The 13,724-nt window shown below is 40.5% G+C and overlaps 2 protein-coding genes across 3 annotated transcripts; one reads left to right on the top strand and one right to left on the bottom strand.

Moving 5' to 3' along the window:
* The first annotated feature begins 933 nt into the window (after nt 1-933).
* Nucleotides 934-3,937, top strand: LOC126794726 (uncharacterized). Of its 2 annotated transcripts, XR_007672180.1 has the most exons (3): nt 934-1,176; nt 1,292-2,080; nt 2,235-3,936. XR_007672180.1 is itself a non-coding variant. In XM_050521495.1 (2 exons), the coding sequence occupies exons 1-2, from the start codon at nt 1,020-1,022 to the stop codon at nt 1,738-1,740; spliced, it is 606 nt and encodes a 201-aa protein (XP_050377452.1). In that variant the 5' UTR covers nt 934-1,019; the 3' UTR covers nt 1,741-3,937. The 2 variants fall into 2 exon arrangements, 1 of the variants encoding a protein (XP_050377452.1); XM_050521495.1 differs by having other exon boundaries at nt 1,292-3,937.
* Nucleotides 3,938-11,759: 7,822 nt separating this feature from the next.
* Nucleotides 11,760-13,482, bottom strand: LOC126795246 (uncharacterized). Its single transcript, XM_050522089.1, has 2 exons — nt 13,250-13,482; nt 11,760-12,129 (listed from the first exon to the last, which is right to left on the bottom strand). Exons 1-2 carry the CDS (start codon nt 13,391-13,393, stop codon nt 11,974-11,976), a joined length of 300 nt encoding a protein of 99 aa, XP_050378046.1. The 5' UTR covers nt 13,394-13,482; the 3' UTR covers nt 11,760-11,973.
* Between the last annotated feature and the right edge of the window lie 242 nt (nt 13,483-13,724).

Below are 13,724 nucleotides of genomic sequence, written 5' to 3'. Positions count from 1 at the left end.
AAACCACAAATATCAGGTCAGTTTTCTGGGTTTTCACGGTTCTAAAAATTAACTGTAATATATATTTATCTCAAAGCCTTAAACACTAACTATATAAAAATACTAACTTAAAAATGCAAATAAATAACGTCAACAACCTCACTAATACAATTAGTAAATTACCTAATTATCAACAATTAACATACTAAATTATTTCAAAAATATTTGTGAGAGAGAGAGAGAGAGAGAGAGAGAGAGAGAGAGAGAGAGAGAGAGAGAGAGAGAGAGAAAATGCAAACTTAAGACAATTCGAATTGTAGGGAGTAACAAAATAATAAAGGAAGTGAGTTAGAGGAACATAGAACTGAGGGTGTAAGGCAAAACAAACAAGGTTTTTTAGTTTATATAGTGATTAGTAGAAGTCTAAGAAGTAAAGAAAAAAAAAGTGATAAGGGAGGCGGCGATAAAAAATATTATTTTAATAATTTTTCTTATATAGTTGTGAAGACTCGGTTCTAACAGTTTTAAAATCATTTTCAAAATATAAGAACCGGAATCGAATCAGTTGTTTTTGTGCAGTTTCTCTAGAGTTAGTAATTTTTTTTTTTAGAATCAAATCAACTATTTCAGTGTGATTTTGACAATTCTAAATGATTCTTCCGTCTAACGTCCAAGGCCTCAAGTGTGAAAACCTTCCCATAATTATGGGGAAAAAGAAAATCTAATTTCCAATTTTCATGATGCTTCCACACCCTTGCCAACCTTAACGGGTCAGCCCAGGCCCACTCCGCATCCCTTTGTTTAAGAAAAGAATATCCGAATAATAACGCAAACCACCCCCGTCCTTACTTTTCCCTTGCGTGTGGATCTCTAGCTGACGTTACCCATTTCCCCCAAATGCTTCTATAAATAATCCCCAAAATCACTCCCTGAGGTTTGAAGCCTCAAGCCCCCAACTCTCCTCCTCCTCACTTTTAGCCTTCAACAAAATCCCTCTCCAATTTTTCTATATCCTTCTTCAACTTCAAACCACTCACACTATGGGAGCTGGCAACCAACCCAAACCCACCGCCGAAACCCTAAAATTTCTCTGCAGCTACGGCGGCAAGATCCTCCTCCGCTACACCGACGGCGAGCTCCGTTACGTCGGCGGCCACACCCGCGTCCTCTCCGTCCATCCCTCCATTTCCTTCTCAGGTTCGTTCAGTTTCACTTCATTCCTTCACTTTTGACCGTAAGCTGTGACTCGATTTTGGATTTACTGTTGCGAATTTCGGATTACTGTTGCTGATTTTGTGTTTTTATGTTACAGAATTAATGGTGAAGCTCACCGAGTTCTGCGGCCAGTCCGTCATTCTCAGGTGTCAATTGCCGGACGGCGATCTGGAGACGTTGATTACGATCAAGTCCGACGAGGATTTAGCTAATCTAATCGAAGAGTACGATCGTGTTTCTTCCACTACTTCTCGTTCCTATAAGATCAGAGCGATTTTATCTCCGCCGAATTCGCAGAAGCAAGGCTCGCCATCTCAGTCTACGACGTCCACCGGCGGCGAGTGTTCGCCGTCGAAATCGCTCTACTCTGACTTTGATTCGCCGCCGAAGAGATTCTATTCTCCGACAGCGGTCGGGTTTCAAAGAGGCACAGGCAAAGTGTGCTACTATCCTTGCCATGTGCAGCGAACTCCGTGCGAGATTCCGTACCAGCACCACCGGTATCACCAGCACCACCATCAATTTCAGGTTCCTCACTGCAATTGACCGGCGACTGGATTCCGGCGATCGGAAGCTTAGCAATTTGAGGAGGATTCTTATCCTTAGATATAGATGATGACGAAAAAAAGGAAATTAATCGGAATTTAAGGAAAACAAAACGAGATAGGGTAGTCTGTGTTTGTTGTGAATTGGAGAGAGGATTTTCATTCCTATTTTTCTTTTTCTATTTGTTTTTTAAAAAAATTCGTTCATATTTACGAGGTGTGGTATAATGACAAAAATATACGACGGCGCTTTTATTTTGTCGTTTGGTCTGCGTTTACGGCCGTTAAGTCAGTGCTGTCCGGAACACACTCTCCATGCTCGCCACGTACCGTCATAATTGGTGCGTCACTAAAACACACTAGGCGACAAAATTTCCAACTACAAGTCGTTGAACGCGTTGCCGTTACGCCCATTTATTTAGCCTGTTTAACCGTTTTGTTTATTTTATTAATCATTATTAGCCTTTGATTTTTGTGTTTTCTTATGTTTTGCAGGTGGACTAATTATTGGGGAATCGGGGAATATTCTTTTGGAGCGGTTGTGCAAGTCTGAACTCTGAAGCAATGCCAGCTTGGTGTGAAAGCTGGAACATACTTGATGAAATTGGAATAACATTATGAAAATTAACTAACACGAAATTTCTAAAGTAGACCAAGACCGAGTTATAGCCAAGCTAAGTGATGGAATCGGCCAGGTCACATCAATAATTAAAGAAAAAAATGTGTGTCAATAGCACCACGAGCCATGTCGATTTTATAGACGGCCGAGGAAATCAGTAATCCGCCTATTGACCCAAAATATTCTCGGATTCCCTCAAAATCGCTAGAAGCAATTAGTAAGTCATTATGACCGAGAGTGGGAATTGGGAACGAATATTTTTAGTTGCCCAGTTGGTTGGCTGGTGGATCCAAAGAAGGTGGAATGACTTTTGAAGAAGACAAAGTACAGGTCTGGAGGGTGCTTAGTCTTTTGAGTTTTTGGTCGACATTTTGCCAAAGTTCTAGGCACCCTTAGGTGTGGATCAAGAGCCTAATGAGTTAAGCGACCCCTCAGAAAAATATACCTAATTTTATATGAATACTATACCGGCATACATAATATTTAGGAAATCACAATTAAGTCCTAAATACATATGCATAACACAAATGCACCACTCTAAGTTGGTTTTATATTAATAAGGACACATTTTAACACATATCTACCATATGTCCTCAAGTTCATTTACCAAATTAACCTTGCTCAAATAAGAAAATCTTCTCAGAAATACAAAAAGATCTAGTGACGCACTGCATTTTTGAAATTTTAAGCTGCTACTAAGATCTCACTGCTACTAAGATTTTTAATTCATCCAGTCCTGCTACTGAACTTGAACTCGTAGAGAGAAAAAAGAGAGAAAGAGATGGTACTATACTTTTTGAAAATTTAAGCTGCTGTTGAGAACTTGAATTCATCCAAGTGATCCAACCCTGCTACTGCAACCATTGTCGTCAAATCTTGCTACTGCACTTGTACTCATAATCATTTGATTTTGCTATTACACTTGTCATTATCGCTGCTACTATATACACAACATCATTCATGCTACTACGCTTCTCATTATGCTACTTCACTTGTTCTTGCTACTTTACATCCGTTCTTGTCCACTTCATCTCTAGCTAGTTTTTCTACTTCCTGCTACTACTTGAAGTTTGAATTCACATTCAGAAAATTTCTTTACCCAAATTGAGAGCTTTTCGCCAAGCCCATGCCTCTGATAAAGAAACATTTCCACTCCTTAACTCTTTTCTAGTCCTTTTCATTTTAGCATCACCAAACTTTAGAAGCCGTGGCTTGTCCTCAATCTCCCTAGATCCAATCCAATTAAAGAAGAAGCAATGTTTGGCAAAAACTTAATTTCAACATCTATTATTCCACCACAATTGAAGTACCACAAATCAATTACCTGATAGACGGCGAGGCGTCGTCAGCAAGGAGTGAAGGCATTGAAATTCACCGCCGAGGCATTGTCATCAAGGAGTGGAGGCACTTGATAGACAGCGAAGCGTCGTCGGCAAGGAGTGAAGGCATCGAAATTTTCCGCCGAGGCATCGTCATCAAGGAGTGGAGGCTCCTCCACCATTGCATCTGATTTCTTCTTAGAGAGAGAGAAAGAGTCGCACCACCAATTCAATTATAAAAGAGGGCATTTTGGTCATTTAATTGAAGTCAGGTATGGTACTATTTGTTGGGTTTGAGCTTTTGTCTTTATTTATTTAAATATTTTAAATGATAGGTTTCTTATTTTGTTATCTGTTGTTGAGTTGTTCGGTAATGATGTCATATTCTATATAATATTCTACTATTTGCTTCAAGTCTCCAACCTGGTCTCGAATTATGTTATCCACTTCCAAGAATGAAGAGTAATTATCCCGTGATATATTCCTATTCGAATTATAATTTTATGCAATTGGGCGTCACATTACATTAACCTAAATGAAAATAGGTAAGACCTAGGACATCAACACATTGTTATCGAGGGATATTGGGTTAGAACATCAACGCATTGTCCTATTTACATCGAAAAAACACGTTGTCCTCTTTATTTTGAGATTTGGATCAATAAAATGAAAAATACGCACCCACACCAATTTTATACCTTCATGTCAAAACATTTTTGTAATGACTGATGGTATACAGTTTTTCGTTTACCAGAAAAGCACTTCAGTATAAGCGCCTTCAAGTTAAACAACCGTAATTTACAAGACTTATTGCTTTGAATTCCCTTCAACCGCAACAGTCAGCTATCTGCTCTTTTCTTTGGAAAATGTTGATTCTTTTGAAGGAGGGTCGATGCTGCTGTCTTTAGGCCGAGCATGCCCCTCTTATGGGAAAATCTTAAATTCTGATTCATAGGGTTTCTTGATGCTCAAGGTTCCATAAAGCCAAATATGAGTTGATCTTGGTTAACCGGCAAGTTTCATGCCACCGTTGATGTCATTTCGTGCGAATCAAGGATTCAAGGTCATAATTCATGAGATACAAATCATACAATAATTCCTTTTTCATTCAAATCACAACCAAATAAAAAGCGGGTTCCATCCACCTCAGACCCTCACATACAGTCATAAACTTCAAAGACCAGTAAATAACTAGCGATACTACTATGGCATTGTCAATTACTAATCAAGTAATCATCAAAGTCAAGACAACAGTTCAATGTCTGATGTTCTTTCAGCGATCGATATCTTAATCCTAGTTGCTCAGTGTCTCGCAAATCACGATCTTATTGATCTCGTATACTTTGCTCACGTATGCAACACTTGGCACCAAGCTGCAGTTATTCTTCAACGCATGAGGTAAAGAATGCCATGGCGATTCAGTTTTGATAGATTCTCAGTGAGTTTTTGTCTTCGCGATTTCTGGGGGCCAAAACAGTTTTTCTGTCGTGAACTAAAAATCAGCCCCAAATTGCGAAAATTCGTCACGAGCAGCACAAAGGTTTGATTTGAACCTCAAAACATGGCTGGTTGCTTCTATCGAAACTCATTGTTTATTCAATTCATACTAAAGTAGAGTTCTTTTTCTGTAATCCTCTTCATAACAAGATCATCGAACTACCTTGGTTATATTTGGACGTGGGTGAGAACTTGTGAGTGGATGGTAGTAGGTGAATGAATAGATAGTGGAGGAAATCACGGGTAGTGGAGTGATTAGTGGAGAGATTAGTATATAGTGTAAATTAGTCTATATATACCATTCTAATCTGTATATGCAAATCATCAATTCAAGAGAAACAATCGGTATCTTACCACTTGGTATCAGAGCCTCCTGTTCTGTTCTTTCCTTTTTTCTCCTTTTTCCGGCAGGTCGACCTCCGGCGCCTCTTCGCTGCTTCTGCTTGGCCGCTCCGCACTCGGACTCGCCGCTCGACGTCGATCTTCCCCGGAGCTAATCGCCCACTGTCCCTCCGATGTCGCTCCGTTCTTCCGGCTCCGCCGCTGTCTCTCCGAGACGCCCTCATCCGGTGGTCCCTCTCTTCCCGGATCTGCCTCTCCTCGGCTCTCTCTCGCTCCATCGACGAGATCAATTTCCGCCGTTGTCCCTCTCTCTCCTCTCTTTCACGAAACTTTCGGCGAAACCCTTACATTTATCTACTCTCAATCCGACCCGACCCGGCCTGCTCTCGACCCGGTCCACCAGACCCGACCCGGTTCGACCAGATTCTGTCGGTGCATATTCACCGTCAGTGCACGTGCACCGGTGACAGATTGTTCTCATTTTTTGTGTTTTTTTTGTGCTGTCTAACTACATTGTTTCTTTTTCGATGGGTTCTGGACATGAAACTGAGGGTTCTCATCTCCCTGAAGTTCTGACCTTCGAAGTATCTGTCAAAAATTCTGACAGTGGTTCATTTGGGGGCACCAAACTCAACAGAACCAATTTTCGTAAATAGAAACGACTCATGGCTGTTCATCTTCGAGGCATGCACAAGATGGGACATCTCACCGGCATCACTAAGGCTCCTAGTCCTGAGGATATTGTTGCCTACAACAAATGGGACGACGACGATGGTCTTGTCATGTCCATCTTGTGGAAAGCTATGAATGATGAGATAGTTGATCTTGTGGAGGCATGTGCTACTGCGCAGGCAATATGGGAGACACTGACTGGCTTATATACTAATGACTCTGATTTCATACAGGTTCATGAGTTAATGTGCACATCTTTGGCCATACACCAGGATGGGCAACCGGTGACACATTATTTCACCAAGCTAAAAAATATTTGGGCTGAGATTGATGTGAAACGTCCTTGCATGATAAAAAATCAAGAGGATATTGTTTGGTACCACAAAGAGAATGAGCTTGAACGAGTTCACCATTTCCTGAAAGGTCTTGACGCCAAGCATACCAGTGCGAAAGGCGAATTGCTCCGAATGACCGAACCACCTAGCCTACTCACCGCTTTCACCTATATCTGAAAGGATGAGTCTCAGCAGGAGAGTATTCTTCTGGCACCGGCTGTCATTTCCAGCCTTACTATTCATGCTCGCTATCCGGCACCACCCCTTATGCAAGCAACTTCCGCTCCCCTTCATCGACAAGGACCACCACCAGGTTTCGGGAATCAGCCTCGCCCTCCTTGCTCTTATTGCCATGATACTAACCATGCTCGTGCGACCTGTTGGAAATTATATCCGCGTCTTAGGCCCAAGAGGCCTAATCATCGTCCCCAGGCAAGAGCAGCTCTTCACTTAGTTCCGGAACCCGATATCTTTGGTGTGGTTGGGAATGATCATCATACTGCTGGCGGAGCACCTACAACTTCCATCGTTGGCCGTAGTTAAATTGGTATGGCCTTTAATATTTCTCACTTTGTTAGTTTTGATACTTGGATTATTGATTCTGGTGCATCTGATCATATGACTTATGATAAAATCTTACTTTACCGTATTGTCCCCTCCACCCGTACCCTCTGTTACTAATACTAATGGTGAGGCATTTCCCGTGTTAGGGTCCGGATCCGTTTGTATTACTCCCACCATAGAGCTTCACAACATACTCTATGTACATGTTTTATCTCATCATTTGATATCTGTTCCCCAATTGAACGCTGACGCTCAGTGCTCTGTAACATTTTTTCCTATGTATGTGATCTTTCAGGATCTTCTCACCGGACGGGTAATTGGTCGGGGGTATCTGAGGGGCCGGTTGTTTCATCTGGATCTGACATACGCAGGGGGAAAACCAGGGGGACAGTCTCGGACCGCTTTACTCTCCACTTCTGACAAGCTAAGTGAAGTTTGGTTATGGCATCGTCGCTTAGGACATCCATCTTTTAGTGTTATGAAAAAATCTATGCCTACTTTGTTTATTAGTGTGGACGAGTCTTCTTTATGTTGTGAGACCTGTGTTTTGGGTAAGAGTCATCGATCTACTTATTCCCCTAATACTTCTACTAAAAGTTTTATTCCTTTTGAACTAATTCATTCTGATGTTTGGGGACCCTCTAAAGAGTCTACTGTGTCAGGCATGCGATATTTTGTGTTATTTATTGATGATTGCACACGTCTTTCATGGATTGTTCTTCTTAAAAATAAAGATGAGGTTTTTCCAGCTTTTCGTGCCTTTCATACCTCTTTCCAAACACAATATAATGCCACCATTCGAGTTCTTCGTTCTGATAATGGGGGGGGGGGGAATATGTGAATCATCACTTTCAGGAGTTTTTTAACACACACGGGATTATTCATCAAACAACGTGTCCTTACACACCTGAGCAAAATGGGGTTTCTGAACGAAAAAATCGTCATTTACTTGACATGGCTCGGTGTATTCATTTTAGTGCCCATATGCCTAAATACCTTTGGGGTGATGCTGTCATTACTTCCGCCCACCTTATTAATCGTCTTCCCTCTCGTATCCTTCAAGGGAAAGTTCCCTATGAGGTGCTTGCATCTCATGTCTCATTACCCTCTTTTCATAATCTTCCTGCTCGTGTTTTCGGTTGTGTTGCTTTTGTTCATCTTCCACCACATCAACGTTCTAAGTTGGATGTCCGGGCGGTTAAATGTGTGTTTTTTGGGTACGGAGGACATCAGAAAGGGTATCGGTGCTATCATCCCCCTACTCGGAAGTACTATGTCACTATGGATGTTACTTTTTTTTAGGACATGAGTTATTTTCCCTCTTCTGATACTGCTCTTCAGGGGGAGAATTCATTTTTTGAAGAGTTGTATCATGGAGAGGGGGAGACAAGTGAGTCAGTTGATATGGTAATAGGTTCCGTTGAGATTACCAAAGCCACACAGGCACCACCTGAGGCCGTCACTCAAGAGATTCAGGCACCAGAAGCTGACAACACAACTGCTCCTTATGACTCCCGTACAACTATTTATACCCCTGACCAATGCTCTCCTGGTACAGAAGATCACTCACCTGAGGTTAGTCATTCTATTAGAGCTAATAGTAGACAATATGTTTTGCCAAATAGGTCTACTTGGGGTCAACCAACAAAAAGATATGAATCTATCCTTCAGACTAAAGCCAAGTATCCGGTAGCAAATTTTATATCTACCAAAAGATTATCTAAGTCATATGAGTCATTTGTGAATCAAATATCTACTGTATCAGTACCTAACAAAGTACAGGATGCATTGGGAGATCCAAAATGGAGGAAAGCAATGGAGGAAGAGATGGAAGCATTACAAAAGAACAATACTTGGGAGTTTGTACCTCCACCATATGGCAAGAAGACTGTAGGATGTCGTTGGGTGTTTACAGTGAAGCATAATCCAGATGGGTCAGTAAGCCGGTATAAAGCACGCTTAGTAGCGAAGGGGTTCACCCAGACATATGGCATAGACTATGATGAGACATTTGCACCTGTTGCAAAGATAAACACTATCCGGGTATTGCTTTATGTCGCTGCTAACTTGAACTGGCCACTTAGGCAGTTTGATGTTAAGAATGCATTCCTTCATAGAGAACTAACGGAGGAAGTATACATGGATCTTCCACCTGGATATGTGGCCGCTTTTCCAAGTAACTCCGTATGTAGATTGAGAAAGTCCTTGTATGGTCTTAAACAGTCACCTCGTGCTTGGTTTGGAAGATTCTCACAATTCATGAGGAAGATTGGCTACAAACAGAGTAATTCAGACCACACGTTATTTCTCAAACATCAAGGAAATGTAACAGCTCTAATTATATATGTTGATGATATGATAGTTACTGAGAATGATACTGTTGAGGTGGATAAATTACAGAAACAGCTTGCCACAGAGTTTGAGATGAATTACCTAAGTACACTCAAGTACTTCTTAGGCATTGAAATAGTCCGGGGTAGTGATGATATATATCTGTGTCAGAGAAAGTACATCCTTGATCTACTAACAGAGACATGTATGTTGGACTGCACTCCCATTGATACTCCTATCGAGCAGAACCATCGGTTAGCAGAGTATCCAGATCAAGTCCTTACTGAAAAACCTCATTATCAGAGGCTAGTTGGCCGTCTGATTTATCTATCACATACCAGACTAGATGTTGCGTATGCAGTAAGTGTAGTAAGTCAGTTCATGCATAATCCCAGCGAGGACCATATGGATGCTATTGTAAGGATCTTGAGGTACTTAAAGTCAGCTCCGGGGAGAGGAGTAATATTTTCTAATCACAATAAAATCTTTGAAATTTGTGGCTTCACAGATGCAGACTGGGCTGGAAATATTACATATAAGAGATCCACATCAGGGTACTTTACCTTTGTTGGGGGTAATCTTGTTACATGGAAGAGTAAGAAACAAAAGGTGGTAGCTCGATCTAGTGCTGAAGCAGAGTACAAAGGTATGGCTCAAGGAGTATGCAAATTGTTATGGCTTAGAAACTTGCTACAAGATTTGGGTATTAAACCTAAATGTGCTATGCATCTGTATTGTGACAACAAGATAGTTATTGATATTTCACAAAATCTTGTACAACATGATCGTACAAAACATGTGGAGGTTGATCGTCACTTTATAAAGGAGAAGCTAGACGCGAAGATCATCAGTTTTCCTTTTGTTCCTACAGAAGAGCAACTTGCCGATATGCTCACAAAAGGAGTATCTAAGAAAGCTTTTTATGACTCACTTGACAAGTTGAGCATGGTTGATATGTATGCGCTAACTTGAGAGAGAGTGTGAGTGGATGGTAGTAGGTGAATGAAGAGATAGTGGAGGAAATCACGGGTAGTGAAGTGATTAGTGGAGAGATTAATATATACCATTGTAATCTGTATATGCAAATCATCAATTCAAGAGAAACAATCGGTATCTTACCACTGAACTACAGAAGTCTACGATCGGTATCACTCAGCCAAATCTGGCTGGAAAGAACTCTGATTGTGTCATCTTAATCATGAGCAGAGGAAAACATCATAATAAAATACTAGCATGCAATCCCCGAAGCAGAAACAAGAAGTGGACTAGTCATTTAGTAACTGACATATTTTATTACCAACCTATCAAATGGTCATCCACTTATGTGAATGGAACTCTGTATTGTGTTTACGAAAGCTGGTATGGTAGCATTGATGGGTATGTTTGGTATTGCAAATCAAGATTCAGGGGGTAGTGACGAAGGTGTGCTCTTCTTCAGATAGGCTGGAGGCTCGGGTTGATTTCTATCAACTGTTTGAGTCTAATGGAGATCTGTTATTAGCAATTCGTTATAAAATTGAGAAGATTAAATCGTATTATCGAGTCTACCAGTTTGATCCGATGATAAAAGATGGCAGGACTCACTGGACTCCAATCGAAAGCCTGGAAAACAGGGCATTGGCTTTGAGGGTCTGGCCACCCGGCCCTAGGGACATGAGTCAAGACTCAGTACTTATAGTTTATGAAGCCAAGGAATGTGCAAACATGATAATTGACGGCTTCACCACATCGAGGAGGCATTTGGAGGCAATATAAGGATGATGAATGCAAAGTCATAAACTGTTTCTCAGTAACTTATATCGAACGCATTGTTTGCCTGAACCATATTTCTTCGTAGCCTCCTAGGGCCTAGTGTGAGTTCTTTGTTTTTCTTTTGTTATTATTTAGATTTAGGTTTAAACTTTTAATTAGATGTTACTGTGAATAAACGAGAACGAGCTATGTTGATTCTGTGAAAATGTTTTCATAAACATACTCGGGAGTATGAAATATGAATAACATGTTGATGAGATCGTTTGGCAGCAGTAGCGCTTACCTTGTGATTCAAGCAATCTTCCTTCACGCACTTACACAGGTATAAATGGTATAATATTGCTTTGGTCCAAACGCGCGAGGCTTGGGAGAAGACGACCTTGGTCGCTATGGTGAGTGTGGGTAGCTGGCTTGTACACGATCCAACCATTAGCTATCTTGAAATTCAAGCAAAATAATTATTCACAATTGATCTTCATAACGATCACTCTAACGATTTATGATTCCCATATGAACTTTGAGGGAGGTATCCCTATGTGAGGTACCTGCCATTCTCATTTTGAATCTCGAAACAAGACCATTAGTCATAAGTCATAACTGATCATTGTATACAGATATGATCGACCAAAGCGTAAAAACCAACTAAAGCGGAAGCTATGCCAATAAAAGTGGCACAACTGGAACAATTCAACATATATTTGTTTAAGAGAATAGAATGGTGTTCCAAACCCCAAAGAAGAATATGGAACGGGCGTTCATTTATAATGTCCAACCAAAAACAGAAGATTGGGCTGTAGGCATTTTCAACCGGTTTCCTGCTCAAACTCTTCACCCTCGGAATCCTCTGCATTGTCCACATCATCATCATCAGCATCATTATCATAGTCTTCTTTATCAACATCGACAGTTGGTTTCCCTATCATTATCTGGTGGCTGTGGCTCTTTCGGATTTCATTACACTGCAAAAATTGTTCCTTTTAATGCTAAAAGCAAACTAACTGAAAGACGAGAACAGAAATAACTACTGAACAGAATGCTATTTCCCTAAGATTACACTTCAAGGACACTTGAAAACAGACACAAATGCCAAAGATAAGATTTTTCAGAATTGTTTTCCAGCTAATCTGTACCTTGCTAATGCAATGCTTGGATTATTTACAAAGATGATGTTCATATGGATTTTGACGTAGCCCTACTTCTCAAATATATAAAGCTAATTATCATCCTGAATTCACTATTCAAACTTGCCAGATGCCAAACTCATTCCTGCTTTCGTGCTTTTTTGACACCAGGGTGAGAATTCCAGCCGACCTCGCGGAATTAATAGCCTAAGCCATCAAGCTATCCTACAGTCTTATAGTAAATAAGTTCAAACGTTTCGAAAAACATACTTTTCCTTGAGGCTTTAGTAGGTGTCTATAGATGCTGAGTTTCGACAACTCAAAACTCTCAAATTCAAGTTACATTCTTTTAAACCCCCATCTTCAGGGCTAAGTAACACTGATTCCCAAGGACCAAAGTTTACTGAAAGTTCAATATAATTTCTTTCTTTGAATTTCCAAGGTCAGTTAGCCAGAAATCCAACTTCAAATTAGTGCAAATCCAATAACAATGAGCTCCCAACGATATAGATCCATACGTCAAGAATTCGTAGTTGAAGAACCAAATCTCTACACTCACAAGTTAAGAATTGATGGGGTAGTGTCCAGCCTTCTAACTCAAAACTTCTACACTCACAAGTTAAACTTAAGAATCCAAATCTCTCCCTTTGGGGAATTAATAAAGATTGTCAACAAGGTGCACCACAAAAGTGAGCAAGCTCTACTCTAATTCTCTAAAAGCTTCTCAATCATATCTAATTTAAAAGCTCAAAACTTCCGGACAATTCAATTGATGAACAGAACAAAAGCTCATACATTAGTTGTCAAGATTGAAACAAATACCAAACCAGGTGAAGTAATTAGGTTTCATTCCACTTCAAATTAGGCTTCCAAAATTAGGTGAAATATATAATAGAGGGTATCAAAATTAGATAAGGAAAAATGAAGAAAGGGGTGAAATTGATAGATGAAGAAGTACCTTTTCGTCGTAATCGGCCTCCTCCATGGCGAGGAGGAGCTCTTCGCTGTGGGGTTGGGGCCATTGAGACGGCAGCAGAAACGACGTCGGAATTGCCCTGGTTGACCAGGGGTACTGTTTCATGAAGCCCGGAAACTGTAACATTGTCCACGAACGGTGGCCGGACCAAATCCGCTGACCGGAGAGTGGAACCTGGACTGGCTTTGTGTTGGTGACGAGTTGGGTTTCTCACCGCTTTGACCTCGTTTTTATATATTTTCATAATTTAACTATATGTTTTTAAAATAAAGACAAAAGTCGTGATTTTTAGGCGATTGGCGTGAGCACTGCTAGATAGTTCGAGAACAAAAATAAGAGTTCCATATGAGAATTAGAGAAGACCACAAAACTATGTTATAGAATTATAATAGAGATATATCATCTTTATTTATTAATAAAAGAGCATTTATAAAAATATTACATTGTGTATTCCGTA

The sequence above is a fragment of the Argentina anserina genome, chromosome 5 (genome assembly GCF_933775445.1).
Source record: "Argentina anserina chromosome 5, drPotAnse1.1, whole genome shotgun sequence".
In the NCBI taxonomy this organism is placed as follows: domain Eukaryota; kingdom Viridiplantae; phylum Streptophyta; class Magnoliopsida; order Rosales; family Rosaceae; genus Argentina; species Argentina anserina.
Note: the sequence above shows the minus strand (reverse complement) of the source record. Positions and strands in the feature narration are given on the sequence as shown.

Coding starts and splice junctions, on each gene's coding strand:
- LOC126794726 (XM_050521495.1), top strand. CDS start 1,020: ATGGGAGCTGGCAACCAACCCAAACCCACCGCCGAAACCCTAAAATTT. Junction 1,177..1,291: donor TCCCTCCATTTCCTTCTCAG/GTTCGTTCAGTT, acceptor TTTATGTTACAG/AATTAATGGTGAAGCTCACC.
- LOC126795246 (XM_050522089.1), bottom strand. CDS start 13,393: ATGTTACAGTTTCCGGGCTTCATGAAACAGTACCCCTGGTCAACCAGG. Junction 12,130..13,249: donor AGGCCGATTACGACGAAAAG/GTACTTCTTCAT, acceptor CAATTTTTGCAG/TGTAATGAAATCCGAAAGAG.